Below are 14,294 nucleotides of genomic sequence, written 5' to 3'. Positions count from 1 at the left end.
AAACAGACTGATTGTGTTACAGTGCCTCTTAGATAAATATATGTAAATGAGCTCTGTTCTGATTGGCTGCCCTGTATTGTGCTTCATTCAAAAAGCAATCCAGGCTGAAACACTTCTTATAGCTTTAGTGTGAATGGGAGGGGCCAAACTGCTGTAGGTTCAGTTACCATATTATTTTATTTAAAAAAGCAATAAAAATTTGATTTTTTTTTCATGATATTGGACCGTTAACTTAAAGTTAATTTTATTAATTAATTTATCTGACAAAGTTGGTTTGGTAGCTTGTTTTAAATGTGCTTCAAACAAGCAAAAAATATATCTGCCAATTTAAATATAAAACTACAAAAAAATACAAATATAGAAAATAGAGAAATAACATAATAATAAAAAAACGACTGCACATAACATCATATTAATATGATGTTATGAAATAAAGCCAATGCAAAACATTTAGCTTTTAATAATCTTAACAACAAATTATTAGTCAGTAAAAAAGCAAGAATTAAACAAATTGATCCACTCAGTACTGACGGCTTCAAACAGCTGAAAAACACTGACAAGATAGTTTATGTTTAATGTGAGACCAAATATACTTCATAGGCTTTGTTGAACCCTGAAGGTTGTAAGAGGGTCAGCCAGATTACCAGGGGTTCATTTCCTTTACTGCTTTATTTTATTTCACAAGACAAAACTCTTCAAAAACACTCATGGTAGCATTAGATTAGCATGCGATGGGTTCCGGGCCTTTGCAACACACAGCGGTGACCTAAACCATTTAGAAACAACTTATTGTGGCAGAATTCATGATGTAAATCCAAACCAAGAGTTTCTGAAGCATTCAGACTTCTCTAGCCCTGGATTTTGAGTCATATTCACAATTTTACTTCTTTCCATCTAATATTTGCTGTTCACTCACAGTGTATCATCCTCATGGCATGTTACTGTTTTTACCCCAAATGTTGCGCATAATACAGCACTTGAGATGTAAACAGAGAGATTCAGAGTGGTTTAGTGTGAAATGGTTCAGATGTCTTTACAGTGGTGGTGATAGGAACCAGGGACTGCAGCACAAATATAGACATTTTATTTACTATCCAGAACCACCAGTGAACCTACACGAGTCCTCTGAGTTTATATGGAATGTTGATGATGGAAAATAGTGGAAAATCTAAAAACAAATAGTTTTATTGGGAACTAGTCTGCCTTATGTGTCACTCCACCAATTAATGGATTTTAAAAAGTGTGTTGTAGCTCAAAGCTATCATAAAACAGTGTCTCAGTCATCAGGCAGTGAATTCATAACCATTTCCTGTAGTAACTTTCTGTGAGGGAGCTTTTAGAGGTGGACGTCTGGTTCCTATCACCACCACTGCGAACAGCTCTGACTCGGTAAGTTTCTCTAGAACAGAGCGTTTCACACCGAACCACTCTGAACCACTCTTGATTACGTCGCAGCAATTGACTTACGGAGAAATTTTTAAAAATTCAGTGGAATTCCCCTTTAAAGCTTTGTGCGCCTCATCAGTTTGATTTAGTAAAAAAAGCAAAACAAACAAACAAAAAATAAAACAAAATATGGATTCTAAAGTAGCCAACATTACATTAAAGATCAAAACGGTTCCAAAACAGACATTCTAATGCACAAATGCGGCTTTTACGTACGAATGTTACGGTTTGTACGTATTCTGCGATCTACAAGTCATAAACGTACAGCACCCTAAGCCGAAGATTATTTGGAAATCAGCCAAAGTGCGTCATGCGCGTACGTACTGACGTCAGTTGATTACGAGTCCCTTCTCGTCCAATCAAACGCGGCTGTTCGCGTTCCATAACAACAGCGCTTTATCGTTCTATCAGTGTTGTGTAACTGCAGCGCCTCGAGTGAGCGGAGCGAACGGAACCGGCGATTAAGGTGACTTCATCAAGATTTTAATGTTGTTTAAAGACACTAAATAATTGTGCTTTTCTTTAAAAAGTCGACAGCAGGTGGATCAGTACTGTTTTTGTCCGCTTTTCTCCTCGTTTTGGCTTCTTTTATTTGAATTTGCCGTTCCACCTTAAATAGTGCAGCTGATAGTGCTGCACCATTTAAGGTGGAACGTCAAATTCGAATAAGAAAGCTTGTGTTCTTGTTTTCTGAGAGGTTTGTTCGCTATAATCCATGCATTTAGGTGGCTGGTGTGTAGTGGAACTCTAAGGTATTTCCACGAGTAGTGCTGTACTTTAGTAATACCAACACTGTTAGTATTTCATATACTAGCTATATTGCCCACATACAGAAATCTGATATAAGGCAATATGGATTTCAAATATATGACATATTAGCATATATGGATCTCTCTTATATCCAACTTACATTAGTGGCTCATTCTAGAGAAACGTCCACTTTTCTATCTGTCCATAGGAGTCACTGGTGTTACCGATCCTCATTGGTGTTGCACATAATAAAGGAACACCAGAGACATTTTAATGAACAATGCATTTTACTAAATACCTGCTACAGAGCATCAAACCACATGTTGTCAATCATGGAATATCCACTAAAATATGGAATTTAATCCATTTGTATTCTATTTTTTCACAATTACCTCAGAATAAAGTCGGTCACACCAGTGACTTCAGCTAAAAGCTTCATATGAAATCATGAGCTGAATGAGAAAATCTCTGATAACTGAAAGACTCAGTGGACTCACCATGGGCTTTTCTTCATAGATCCTCAGAAAACAGGTAAAAGGAAGTCGAGTGATGTCATCAGTGTGACTTTTATTCCAAATAAGAGATTTTTTGTTATGCAGTAACACCAGTGACACGACTCCTGGGGACAACTTTCATTATATATTTTATAATATTTATTTGTGATTTGTTTTCTTTGTCATTTAATTAATATATTTCATAGTCATGTATAGATTATTGTAGTTAAAATTGCAGAAAAATGTGTTTTTTTTCTTCAAAATATGGCCTCAGCCTTTACATGACTGTGGGGACGAGCTCTTCTGTGGTGCTTGGAATTCTAGATAATTGATTTAAAAACCAATATTGCTAAATTGATGGATCAAGAAGGTGAAATTGTTAAAATAACTTATTGTTTTATTTGAAAATGTAAAAAAATTGTAACCCTAACATGTTTTTGAAGTGTAATATATCTGTAAACGCCAGGGACACAAAAATGGACGTTTCTGTAGAATGACCCTTACCCCTCTATGGCAAACCGATAACAGTGGTTGCACTAATGTGTTTGTGCTTTGTGAATACATTTTTCTCTGTGCTTTTATTTATTCAGAAGATGACAAATGTTTAAAAAGAAATTCTTTTTGGAAATCATGGACACTGTGTCCTCCGGGCTAAAGACCACTCAGCTTGTTATGAGCATACAGTTCAAAAGCCAGTATTCATGATGGTATAGGGGACATTAGTGCACATGGTATGGGTGACGTGCACATCTGTAAAGGCACCATTAAAGCTGAACGATATATACATGTTTTGGCAACATATGCTGCCATCCAGATGACGTCTTTTTCAGGGAAGGCCTTGATTATTTCAGCAAGACAATGCCAAACCACATTCACAAACTGACCTGCCTGCAGTCCAGACCTGTCACCACTGATAACATTTGGTGCATTATGAAATGAAAAATACAACAAATGAGACGCTGAACTGATGAGCAGCTGAAATCCTGTATCAAACAAGAATGGAAAACATTTCACTTTCAAAACTACAGCAGCGTCTCTTCAGTTCCCAAACACTTACAGAGTGTTGTTAAAAAAAGAGGTGATGAAACTCAGTGGTAAACAGGCCCCCGTCCCAACTTTTTTGGAACGTGTTGTTGGCATTAAATTCAAAATGGGCAAATATTTTTCAAAAAACAATAAAATCAGTTTCAACATTTGAAATGTTGTCTTCGTAGTATTTTCCTTTAAAAATATGGTTTACATGATTTGCAAATCATTGCATCCTATTTTTATTTACATTCTGCACAGCTTGAGTCTGAGAACTGAAGTAGTACTAGTTCAAACATACTGCCTCATATTAAAGGGAATGTCACTAATATTTTAAAATGTTCTGTATAATTAAGTGGTTAAGATGTAAACAGAGTGGTTCAGAGTGGTTTGGTGTGAAACGTTCGGTTCTAGAGAAACTTACCGAGTCAGAACTGTTCACAGTGGTGGTGATAGGAACCAGATAACCCATTTTTCAAAGCTGTTCCAAAAAAAAACGTATTATTTCAGATTTTCCACTATTTACCATCATCAACATTCCATATAAACTCAGAAGACTCGTGTAGGTTCACTGGTGGTTTTGGATAGTAAATAAAATGTCTATATCTGTGTTGTAGTCATGGCGACCCCTGGTTCCCATCACCACCACTGTAAAGACATCTGAACCATTTCACACCAAACCACTCTGAATCACTCTGATTACATCTCACACACTGAGTTATGCTGAATTAGAACAAAATTCCCATAAATTCCCGTTTAAGGTCAATTGTAAGTAGGTATATTGAATGTCTCTTGTTGTAGATGGCCCTCACCCTTGCTGACCGGGCCATCGGAGCGATCATTGGGTCAGCTGTGGCCGATGCTGCAGGTTTGTTCCAGCATTATCTTCACTCAATTCTCTGTTGTGCTGCTGTTAAAGCTCTCTAATCACCTGATCCTGTTTCTGCAGCTCAGCCAATGCACTGGGTTTATGATCTACAGAAGCTCAGCCAGTATTTATATCAGAATCCAGAACCGGAGTTCAGGCCCGAGTCCGTGAACCCGTTCTACAGGAGGGAAACGGGCAGGCAGAGCTGTTATGGAGATCAGGCCTTTGTTCTTCTGGAGTCTCTATTGGAGTGTGGAGGTAAATAAGAGCACAGGCTGCTGTGATTAACCTTTTCTTTTTTTGTTTGGAACTCCACTGAACTTACAAAATCCCCCCATAATTAAGTGGTTAAGATGTAAACAGAGTGGTTCAGAGTGGTTTGGTGTGAAACGCTCTGTTCTAGAGAAACGTACAGAGTCAGAACTGTTCACAGTGGTGGTGATAGGAACCAGACGTCCACCTCTGAAAGCTCCCTCACAGAAAGTTCCTACATGAAATGGTTATGAATTCACTGCCTGATGACTGAGACAGTGGCTGTGTTTACATGCAGTGATTTTCACCAATCTGACTGAATTCATTCCGATTATAGATTAAGACTGAGGTGTTTATATCACACTCTATTCAATAGTCTGATGAAAATCTCTGTTTACATGCTCACTACAATAATCAGATCCAAAACAAAATAATCCTCCTTTACAGTAAAATAAAGCTCTGCTGATCGTTCAACACAGTTTAACAATAAATGGTCTTAAACTCTGGAGTTAATGTAGAACTGCTGATTCACCCTTTAACCCTGAAGATCAGCGCAGACTGCTGGTCACCATAGCAACACAGACAACAGTCTCTCCTAGCTAGTAGCTAACGAAACGGCAAAGAGAGAGATTTAAGACGAACATCAATAATTTGGAGACGAATGGACTTATTTATGTTTATAATCACTCCAGCTGGTTTCCTGATACGTTTAATCTGCAACGAGAAACTGACAAACACTAAAAAATCACTGAATTCTCGTTTGAATTCTCCCGTTCCACCTTAAATGGTGCAGCAGTTACATTCTGGTGCCTCATCCACCATTTAAGGTGGAACAGGAAAATTAGAACAAGAAGCTGGCGAATGAGAAGCGACTTCAGCCTCATAAAAAGTCAAACATTGAGAGACATTTTACAAGAAACTGTTCTACTCGCATCTTCCTGCCGGAGATGCGAGAAAAGCGGCTACAGCTGAGCGAAAGCTTAAAGCAGAGCAAAGTAAGTATTCTAAGCTAGGTGTGTTGCTATGGTGACCAGCAGTCTGCGCTGATCTTCAGGGTTAAAGGGTGAATCAGCAGTTCTACATTAACTCCAGAGTTTAAGACCATTTATTGTTAAACTGTGTTGAACGATCAGCAGAGCTTTATTTTACTGTAAAGGAGGATTATTTTATTTTTACCTACAAATCTGATTCAGCTGTGGAGCCACAACAGGGCAGGAAAAGAGCCTCATTCTATTCCGATTTAGCTTTTAGATTACTGACAGATCATCAGGCTGCATGTAAACGTGGATATTGTTTTATCATAGTTTTTAGAAGATTTTAGTTATAAAACATTTTTAAACTCCATTCATGGTGGAGGGATACATGCAGGGCGCTGTGAGGCAAAATAGTCCCCAAAGAAAACTTATTATTTCAGATTTTCCACTATTTTCCATCATCAACATTCCATATAAACTCAGAAGACTCGTGTAGGTTCACTGGTGGTTTTGGATAGTAAATAAAATGTCTGTATTTGTGTTGTAGTCATGGCGACGCCTGGTTGCTATCACCACCACTGTAAAGACATCTGAGTTGGGTTTTAACACTGAACTTTTCCTTCTGGAAGGTTTGGACGAGGAAGATTTAAAGCGGCGCATGTACAAGTTCTTTGGCCCCGGATCAGAGTACGACACGCCTGTTAATGATCCATACAGAGATAAAGGAGGTGAGATCATCCTTTTTCACAGAAATACTGCTGTTTATTTACCACACAGGAGCTCCTTCAGTTCTGCTTATTCATCTAAAAATGGTCATTTTTAGGTGAATGGTCAAACTGTGAAAAAGCGAACCTTTAAAAACCTTTTTCTAATTTTTTTGCACTTTATTTTTTCCATTTATGTGGTTTTATATATCAAAAATGGTCAAAATTTATTTTAACTTGATCATTTTGTAACCACCCTTTGTCCTTAGATATAAACAGGCTGTTTATGTGAAGGCTGATACATGTAAATGAGCTCTGTTCTGATTGGCTGTGCCTCATTCAAAAAGCATTCCAGCCTAAAACACTCCGTAAAGCTTCAGTGAGAGTGGGCAGAGTTAAACTCATGCAGGCTTAATAGGTGGAGATATGTAAACAAGGTGGTTCTTGTGACATCACAGATTAGTTTTCATATATAGACTGTATGGAGTTGGGAGTGAATTGAATTGCAACTGTTTGAAATGTTTACAGAGGACCTCATACTCCTTTATTTAACTGCTAACATGGCCAAAGTTTTATTACACACTTCTATCATCTAAGAACAGCTCGGCCAGTTTGTCCCTATAGTTAATAAACAATAGACCTCAGTATGTAATAAGCCGGAGATTTTAAGGGGTTGATACATGATGATTAGTTTAAGTGTAAGTAGGCAGGTTGTCGTCTGTGGAATTTGGCAAAAAAAATGTTTATTGTTTTAAATTTCAAAATATTTTATGATTTAGACGATTATGGAAAATTACAAGTTCATTAAAATACTATATGTAAAATATTTAGATGTTTTGTTCATTTGCTAAGTGAAAATAATTTAACACATCCTCTCCAGAGGTCAGATTTAAATAACACATTTTTCTGCAAATTTTAGAGCGCAAAAAAATGAAAAAATCAAACATAAAATATAAAATATAAGTTATGTGCCACAACTTTTGCACAGACATTTTATGCTTTATTTCTCTCTAGTGTGTTAAATTCAGCAAATAAACAGTAACTGTGTATTAAAATGTGTGTCTCTGTACAGGATGTGTAACTTATTTACACTCAAAAAATGACCAACAACAACATGAGATTCTGTTTTTCCATGATAGGTGTGAAACCTGACCGTGATCTTAGACTCTGAGCTCTGTTTAATCTGCATGTAAACAGTCACTAAAGTAGCTTTTTATCATTTGAGAAATATCAAATCAGAGAAAAGTTCGGCCTTTTCTCTCTCAGAGCGACGCAGAGAAACTTGTTGATGCATTTGTTCCAGCAGAGTTGATCACTGTAATGATCTTCGTACTGAACTTCCTAAGAAAACTATACATCCTTTACAACTCGTACAAAACGCATCAGCATCCTAACACAAACAACACAGAAAGATCAGATCAGTCCCATTTAATAGAGCTGCACTGGCTGCCTGAATCAATCAGGATAGATTTTAAAGCTATGCTACTGGTTTTTAAAGCTGTAAATGACCTTTAAGCTCTGCTTACATCACAGAGTGTCTGTCTGTTTATGATCTTAGATCTGCAGATACTAAACTACAAACACCTTCAGTAAAATACAGAAAACGTGGAGAGACTCTTTCAGTTATTCTGCTTCTAAACTGTGGAGCTCAGTTCAGCTTTTATTAGACAGTCAAGTTCAGAGCTCACTTTTAAGAAGCATATGAAAACGCATTTTCTTAGGATTCTAAATTAATACTTATAATTTCTTGTATTACTGTTAAGCTTTATCTCCTGTCTGTAAAGCACTTTGAGCTGCCACCAGCATGAAAAGTTCTCTATAAATAAAAATTATTATTATTATTACTATTATTATTATTATTAAGGGCCCTTTAAAGATTTCTTTAAGTGACATTAACAAATGTTAGAAGTGTTTTTCCGTCTCCTATAAGATCACAGACATGTTTTTTTGTACAACTGCGACAAAATCTAGATTATGTGTACAACAACAATATGAGGTGTAAGTTTTTCAGTTTCTCATTAGGTTGAATGGGATTTTCAGCGTTCTATAAAGAATTTGTGGGTGGAGCCTGGATAGTTAATTCAGTAATTCAGCAGAATCCCCCCCCCGGTATTCGGGGGTCCCGTGTTGTCTGTCTGCTAACTCTCTCTCCATAGCGGCGCTGAAGCTTCAATGTCAGTAAATGTTTGTTTTATCAGCTGTTCTTCTGTAGAGTCTCTGTTCTAGTGCGGTTCTGCGCTCTTCCTCACAGTAACTGAGATCTTCCTCGTCTCCTCTTCTGTAGAGTCTCTGTTCTAGTGCGGTTCTGCGCTCTTCCTCACAGTAACTGAGATCTTCCCTCGTCTCCTCTTCTGTCTTCAGTGTGAGAAATGAGGAACAGTCACTCTTCACTCCAAACTCTTGGGAAACTGGGCGAGTTTTCAGATTTACAGATCTGCTGCAGCTCATTGTAAAGTTTTTCAGAGGAATCCGGGCAGAGTTACAGTTTCTAGGCTATGAAGGACCAACTGGGTGAACCAGTCTGCTACAGCGCCACCCTGAGGCGGAGCAGAGCTGCAGCTCTAGTTAGTTTAGATCAGCAGAGACAGAAGCTGACTGTGGGGGAAGCAGATAAACAATCAGCTCCACTGAATCTGGATTTGAGAGTCTGTTTTTCCCAAATTGACAGTGTTTGTCGTACGTTTATTTTTACGGACCCTCTAGAATTTTGATTCTGAGACAGCCAGGGTGTCCAAGACGTTAATTAGGTTGTCCCGGACCCCCCAGATCCCCCTGTGTTTCACACTTTGAATTAATTGTGTTTTTTTTTAACCTAAGCTCCGAGACCTCAGCTGCCCATTGAAGGACCCTGGAGACAAGCAAGCTTAAAAAGCTTTATCAGAAATGTGGATTCAGGCAAGACAGAAACAGGTACGCATTAAATAGAGCTTCTCTCATCACTTACAGTGTTTCCTATAAAAATAAAGCAGAGATTGATTCAACTGATTCAACTGATTTAACTGATTCAACTGATTTAGCTGATTTAACTGTCTGCTGTCCTGCAGGCTGTGTCAGTGATACTCAGATGGACGGTGTGGCCAAGCTGGCTCCCATCGTAGCGTTTTACGCCGGGAAGCCTGAGATGTTGGAGAAAGTCGAAGACGCCATACGGGTCACTCAGAATAGCGACACCTGTGTGGCGGTGACCCTCGCAGCGGCCAGGTAAACCTTTCCCAGTGGCTAAATGCTAAAATAGTTGGGGCGAACGTTCATTAATATATTTAAGATGTAAACAAGGAGCTGAATTTTACAACAGCGTTTTAGGGCCACTGTTAAAAAAATAAAAAATAGTAGACTTTTGAGAATAAAGTCATAATATTTCAAGATAAAAAGTCGTATGGTATGATTGGTACGTCATATGGTACGATTTTAAAAATGAAGTCATAATATTTTAAGACTAAAGTCATAATATTTTGAGAAAGTTGTAGAATTACGACATTAAAGTGGGTTTTACCAGGAAACGCTGTGGTATTGTAGCCGAAGTCTTTGCAAAAGGAAGGCAGCACCTCCTCGTGTTGAAATGAGGGACGTTGATTAGTTGGTAAAGTTTCATCAGTAAAGAAATACTCAGTCTCAGCACATCAAACCAGCCTGTTAGTATCTTATACTGTTAGTATAAGAAACGGCTGAGCAGGAAACTGTGTTTATTTAGAATAAAGAACGAGACGGACTCGGAGGAAACCGCCTCTATTGGAGGAAACTGCCTCTATTGTTGAAGGAGAATCACAGGCAGTGACCGTCTACACGGCTATCGGTGGCTACAGCTCTGTGCCACTGGAAGAGGGCAGGTAGTTTCACAGGAGAAAGAATGATAGTCAAAATGATCGATCGGCGTCTTCGTCGTCACCAATACAGCAACCGAGGCCCCAACACGTTTTGGCAGCCGCCCTACAGTTACCCCACTTTATCCTCCAAATATCGCGAGTCTATTCTTGTAACTTTATGACTTTATTCTCAAAATATTACAACTTTTTTTCGAAACATTGAGATTTTATTCTAATAAATACGACTTTATTCTAGAAATATAACGACTTTATTGTCAAAGTCTATTATTTTTATTTTTTTAACAGTGGCCCTAAAACGCCGTCGCTTAGCTTTGCACAAATCGAGCTCTGCTCTTAGCTTAAACTGATTTTTACAGTGTAGCTATGTTAGCGTAGTAGCACCTGTGCAGAATCAATGAAGCAAAACATCTTCATTTCTTTCATCTTCCAGACATTTTGCATGGATGTGCAGATCATTTTGGAGCTCAGCTTTACAGCCCTTATGTGAATCCGATGCTGATGTTCATGTCCTGAATGTTCATAACCAGGAGATTCTGACTTTCTTTGTTGGTCTGAAAGGTTCCTGGAGCATTTTATTCTGAATGGTGCTGATCCTGACGCCCTGACCGCCGTCCTGAAGCAGCTCAACGACCCAAACAGGAAAAACCCACAAGAGCTGGACAAAGCTGTGGCAGGTATGATCCTCCAAAAACCCCAGAAACTTCTAAAATAGGACTGTGGGCTGTTTTACCAACACATAACATCACAACACTTGAGGAATACACAAAATACACGAAAATAGCAGAGCTGCGTTTAAAAAGACTAACTAAGAACAGCGATTTTTGACGAAGATAAACTGTTTGAGAAGAATATGTGCAGCTGTCTCGTGTACTTTTATGTTCATTGTGTTTTATTCCTGCCTTTAAATGACGATGCAGGAATAATTAACCTTTTTCACGGTAGCTATGAAATGCAGTTTCTTTAATGTCTTATTCAGGAATATTGATGAAATACAGCATATTTCAGTGGAAATGTGTATAATTTACAAAACTGGATTTTCTCTGTAGGTGAGCGAGCGAGTCAGCACTTCTAAAAAGTGTTGTAATTGTGTTTAAATGCTGTGTGTTTATCGTGTCAGTCGTACAGGATTGTTTGATATTAAGAAAGCAGCATTTGTCCATTTTGTCTTCATCTTTGTGGAGAGGTGTGAATATTTTTTCTCAGCAGGGGTTCTCACCCCTCCCCTTTCACCCCTCGTTGCTTGCTAGCAGCTCAACAACATTTCACACACAGAGAGACGACAGAGTCCTAGAGTTACGGGAAACACATATTTTATTTGATTATATAGATTTAAAAATAGTCAATTTCTGCTCTGCCAAATGGCCACTAGAGGGCACTGCACTGTGGAAAGAGGTTAAAGTTTAATTGATTGGAAATCCAATGTTTTTACACTGAATTAACTGACACTGTCTTTCTGTTTAGGACAGATTCATGAAGTGAAGGATAATTTGAGCAAATCCCAGAAGGAGCTGCTTCCTGCAGTGTTTACAAACACCTGAGGTACGTTTAGATCCACAGACGCAGATTCAGAAAACCCTTAACGGCAGCGCAGATTACAGTGTCTCCACTAAAAGTGGTTTGAATTGTATGGCCAGATTCAACCCCCACGTTTTACCCATAGAGCCATTTCTACATGAACATTTACAGCAGAATCAGATTGTTATTTCGTTTCTAACTGTACATTGTTGCACCATAAATATGCGCTGTCTGATGGGTGTTTAGGGACACCTTGGTTTCCAAAATGTTTGATAAATCAAATCAAATCAAAATCAAAACACGTTTATTGTCACATCACATTTACCCAGGGGCAAGGTGAGTGATAATCTCAGTTGCACAGTGTTATTGTAGAATAAAAAAAATATATATATATACTCCGATCAGGCATAACATTATGACCACCTCCTTGTTTCTATGCTTATTGAGTTAGTTAGTGCTTTTTCCATTGGCCATAGATGGTTAATCAAATTAGGCAATGTAAAGTGGTATAAAATGACTAAAAATATGATTAAATCATTATTCGCAGTAGAAAATGAACTATTAGAACTGCTGGTCTTGTTGGTTCCCATTTGAGTCAGTTGTGGTTTTTGACTGTGCTGTGGAAGGACGCCCTTTGATTGACGTGAAGCTGAGTGTTGAAGATAAATATGACCAAATGATGAGCACAGAGCTTATTTTCTTTTCTTTTTCTTACTTAATAAAAAAAATAACAGTAAAAATCAAAGCAAGGTGTACGAGCATATACGATTAAAGGGGAATCCAACTGATTTTTTTTTTATTTCCGCATAACTCAGTGTGTGAGGTGTAATCAGAGTGATTCAGAGTGGTTTGGGGTGAAATGGTTCAGATGTCTTTACAGTGGTGGTGATAGGAACCAGGGGTCGCCATGACTACAACACAAATATAGACATTTTATTTACTATCCAAAACCACCAGTGAACCTACACGAGTCTTCTGAGTTTATATGGAATGTTGATGATGGAAAATAGTGGAAAATCTGAAATAATAAGTTTTCTTTGGGGACTATTTTGCCTCACAGTGCCCTGCATGTATCCCTCCACCATGAATGGAGTTTAAGCTCTCTAAACTATCATAAAACAGTGTCTCAGTCATCAGGCAGTGAATTCATAACCATTTCATGTAGGAACTTTCTGTGAGGGAGCTTTTAGAGGGGGACATCTGGTTCCTATCACCACCACTGTGAACAGTTCTGACTCGGTAAGTTTATCTAGAACAAAGCGTTTCACACCAAACCACTCAGAACCACTCTGATTACATCTTAACCACTTAATAATGGGGGAATTTGGAAAAATTGGCAAGGTTCCCCTTTTAAAGAACAGTCTAACTGGTCTATTGTGTTTGTGCTGATGTTTGCAGGTTTGCCCGGTGCGTTCCAGGCAGCGCTGCATGGAGTCCTGACGGCTGTGGGGTTTGAACAGGCTGTGAGGGAAACCATGAGCTGTGGGGGCTGCAGCTGCAGCAGGAGCTCCTTCATCGGGGCCTGTATTGGAGCTCAGGTACAATACCTACATTTAGAGTCAGTTATTCATTCAGCCTAATGAGAAACTGTAGAACAGGCTCAGTTTATATCACAATACCTACATTTAGAGTCAGTTATTCATTCAGCCTAATGAGAAACTGTAGAACAGACTCAGTTTATATCACAATACCTACATTTAGAGTCAGTTATTCATTCAGCCTAATGAGAAACTGTAGAACATGACTTTGTACAGCTCGTCCAACCTCACAACAGTAGAATACCCACATCACTGTTGGTCATGGGGTATAAAATCAGTGCTGTATCTCATTGTGTGTCCCTCGTTTGCTCAGGTCGGTCATCAGGGAATCCCGGAGTCGTGGAAGAGCCGAACTTTACGATACGGGGCTCTGCTGGAGCTCTCCAGGAGCACCGTTGGAGCAGACAAATCATAGACTCCTTTATTTTTACTCCACCTTCTTTATTCAGGGCTGCTGTGATTTAATAAGAACAGTTCATGACAGTTCAAACTGAAATCTGTGTAAGGTTAGAACTGGATTCATTTGTTCTGTTGACTCGCAGCATCCCGTGTTAAAGAATTATCCACTGTGTGCAATAAAACTTAATTTTATCACTTACTGTGTTACCTTCTTTTATGAAACTGCTTTAAGTGCTTAATCGAAGCCGTGTTATCTTCAGTATTACACAGCTGACTGAACCAGGCTTGTGTAAGTGTGCTTATTATAGACAATTATGGATTGTAGTGACTGAGAAATTGGATTTTCTTTCATTAGTTTTGTGCTGATTTTGCTATCTCTGTATCAGTGAGCAATATGAATATGTCTTTTTTTAATATATGATTATCATCCTCAATTCCAAGTTCTAAAAATGCAAGTAATGTCTTTATTAGCATGTTATTTCTGTGCCATAACCTCAGCACAGC

At 38.4% G+C, this 14,294-nt stretch overlaps 1 protein-coding gene across 1 annotated transcript; it reads left to right on the top strand.

Annotated features, from left to right (window-relative positions):
• Positions 1 to 1,829: 1,829 nt before the first annotated feature.
• Positions 1,830 to 13,989, top strand: selenoj (selenoprotein J). Its single transcript, XM_036556585.1, has 10 exons — positions 1,830 to 1,912; positions 4,518 to 4,584; positions 4,666 to 4,842; positions 6,440 to 6,538; positions 9,332 to 9,424; positions 9,559 to 9,715; positions 10,897 to 11,012; positions 11,800 to 11,877; positions 13,252 to 13,391; positions 13,705 to 13,989. The coding sequence occupies exons 2-10, from the start codon at positions 4,518 to 4,520 to the stop codon at positions 13,804 to 13,806; spliced, it is 1,029 nt and encodes a 342-aa protein (XP_036412478.1). The 5' UTR covers positions 1,830 to 1,912; the 3' UTR covers positions 13,807 to 13,989.
• Positions 13,990 to 14,294: the final 305 nt, after the last annotated feature.

Source organism: Colossoma macropomum, unplaced genomic scaffold, assembly GCF_904425465.1.
Source record: "Colossoma macropomum unplaced genomic scaffold, Colossoma_macropomum, whole genome shotgun sequence".
Lineage (NCBI taxonomy): Eukaryota > Metazoa > Chordata > Actinopteri > Characiformes > Serrasalmidae > Colossoma > Colossoma macropomum.
Note: the sequence above shows the minus strand (reverse complement) of the source record. Positions and strands in the feature narration are given on the sequence as shown.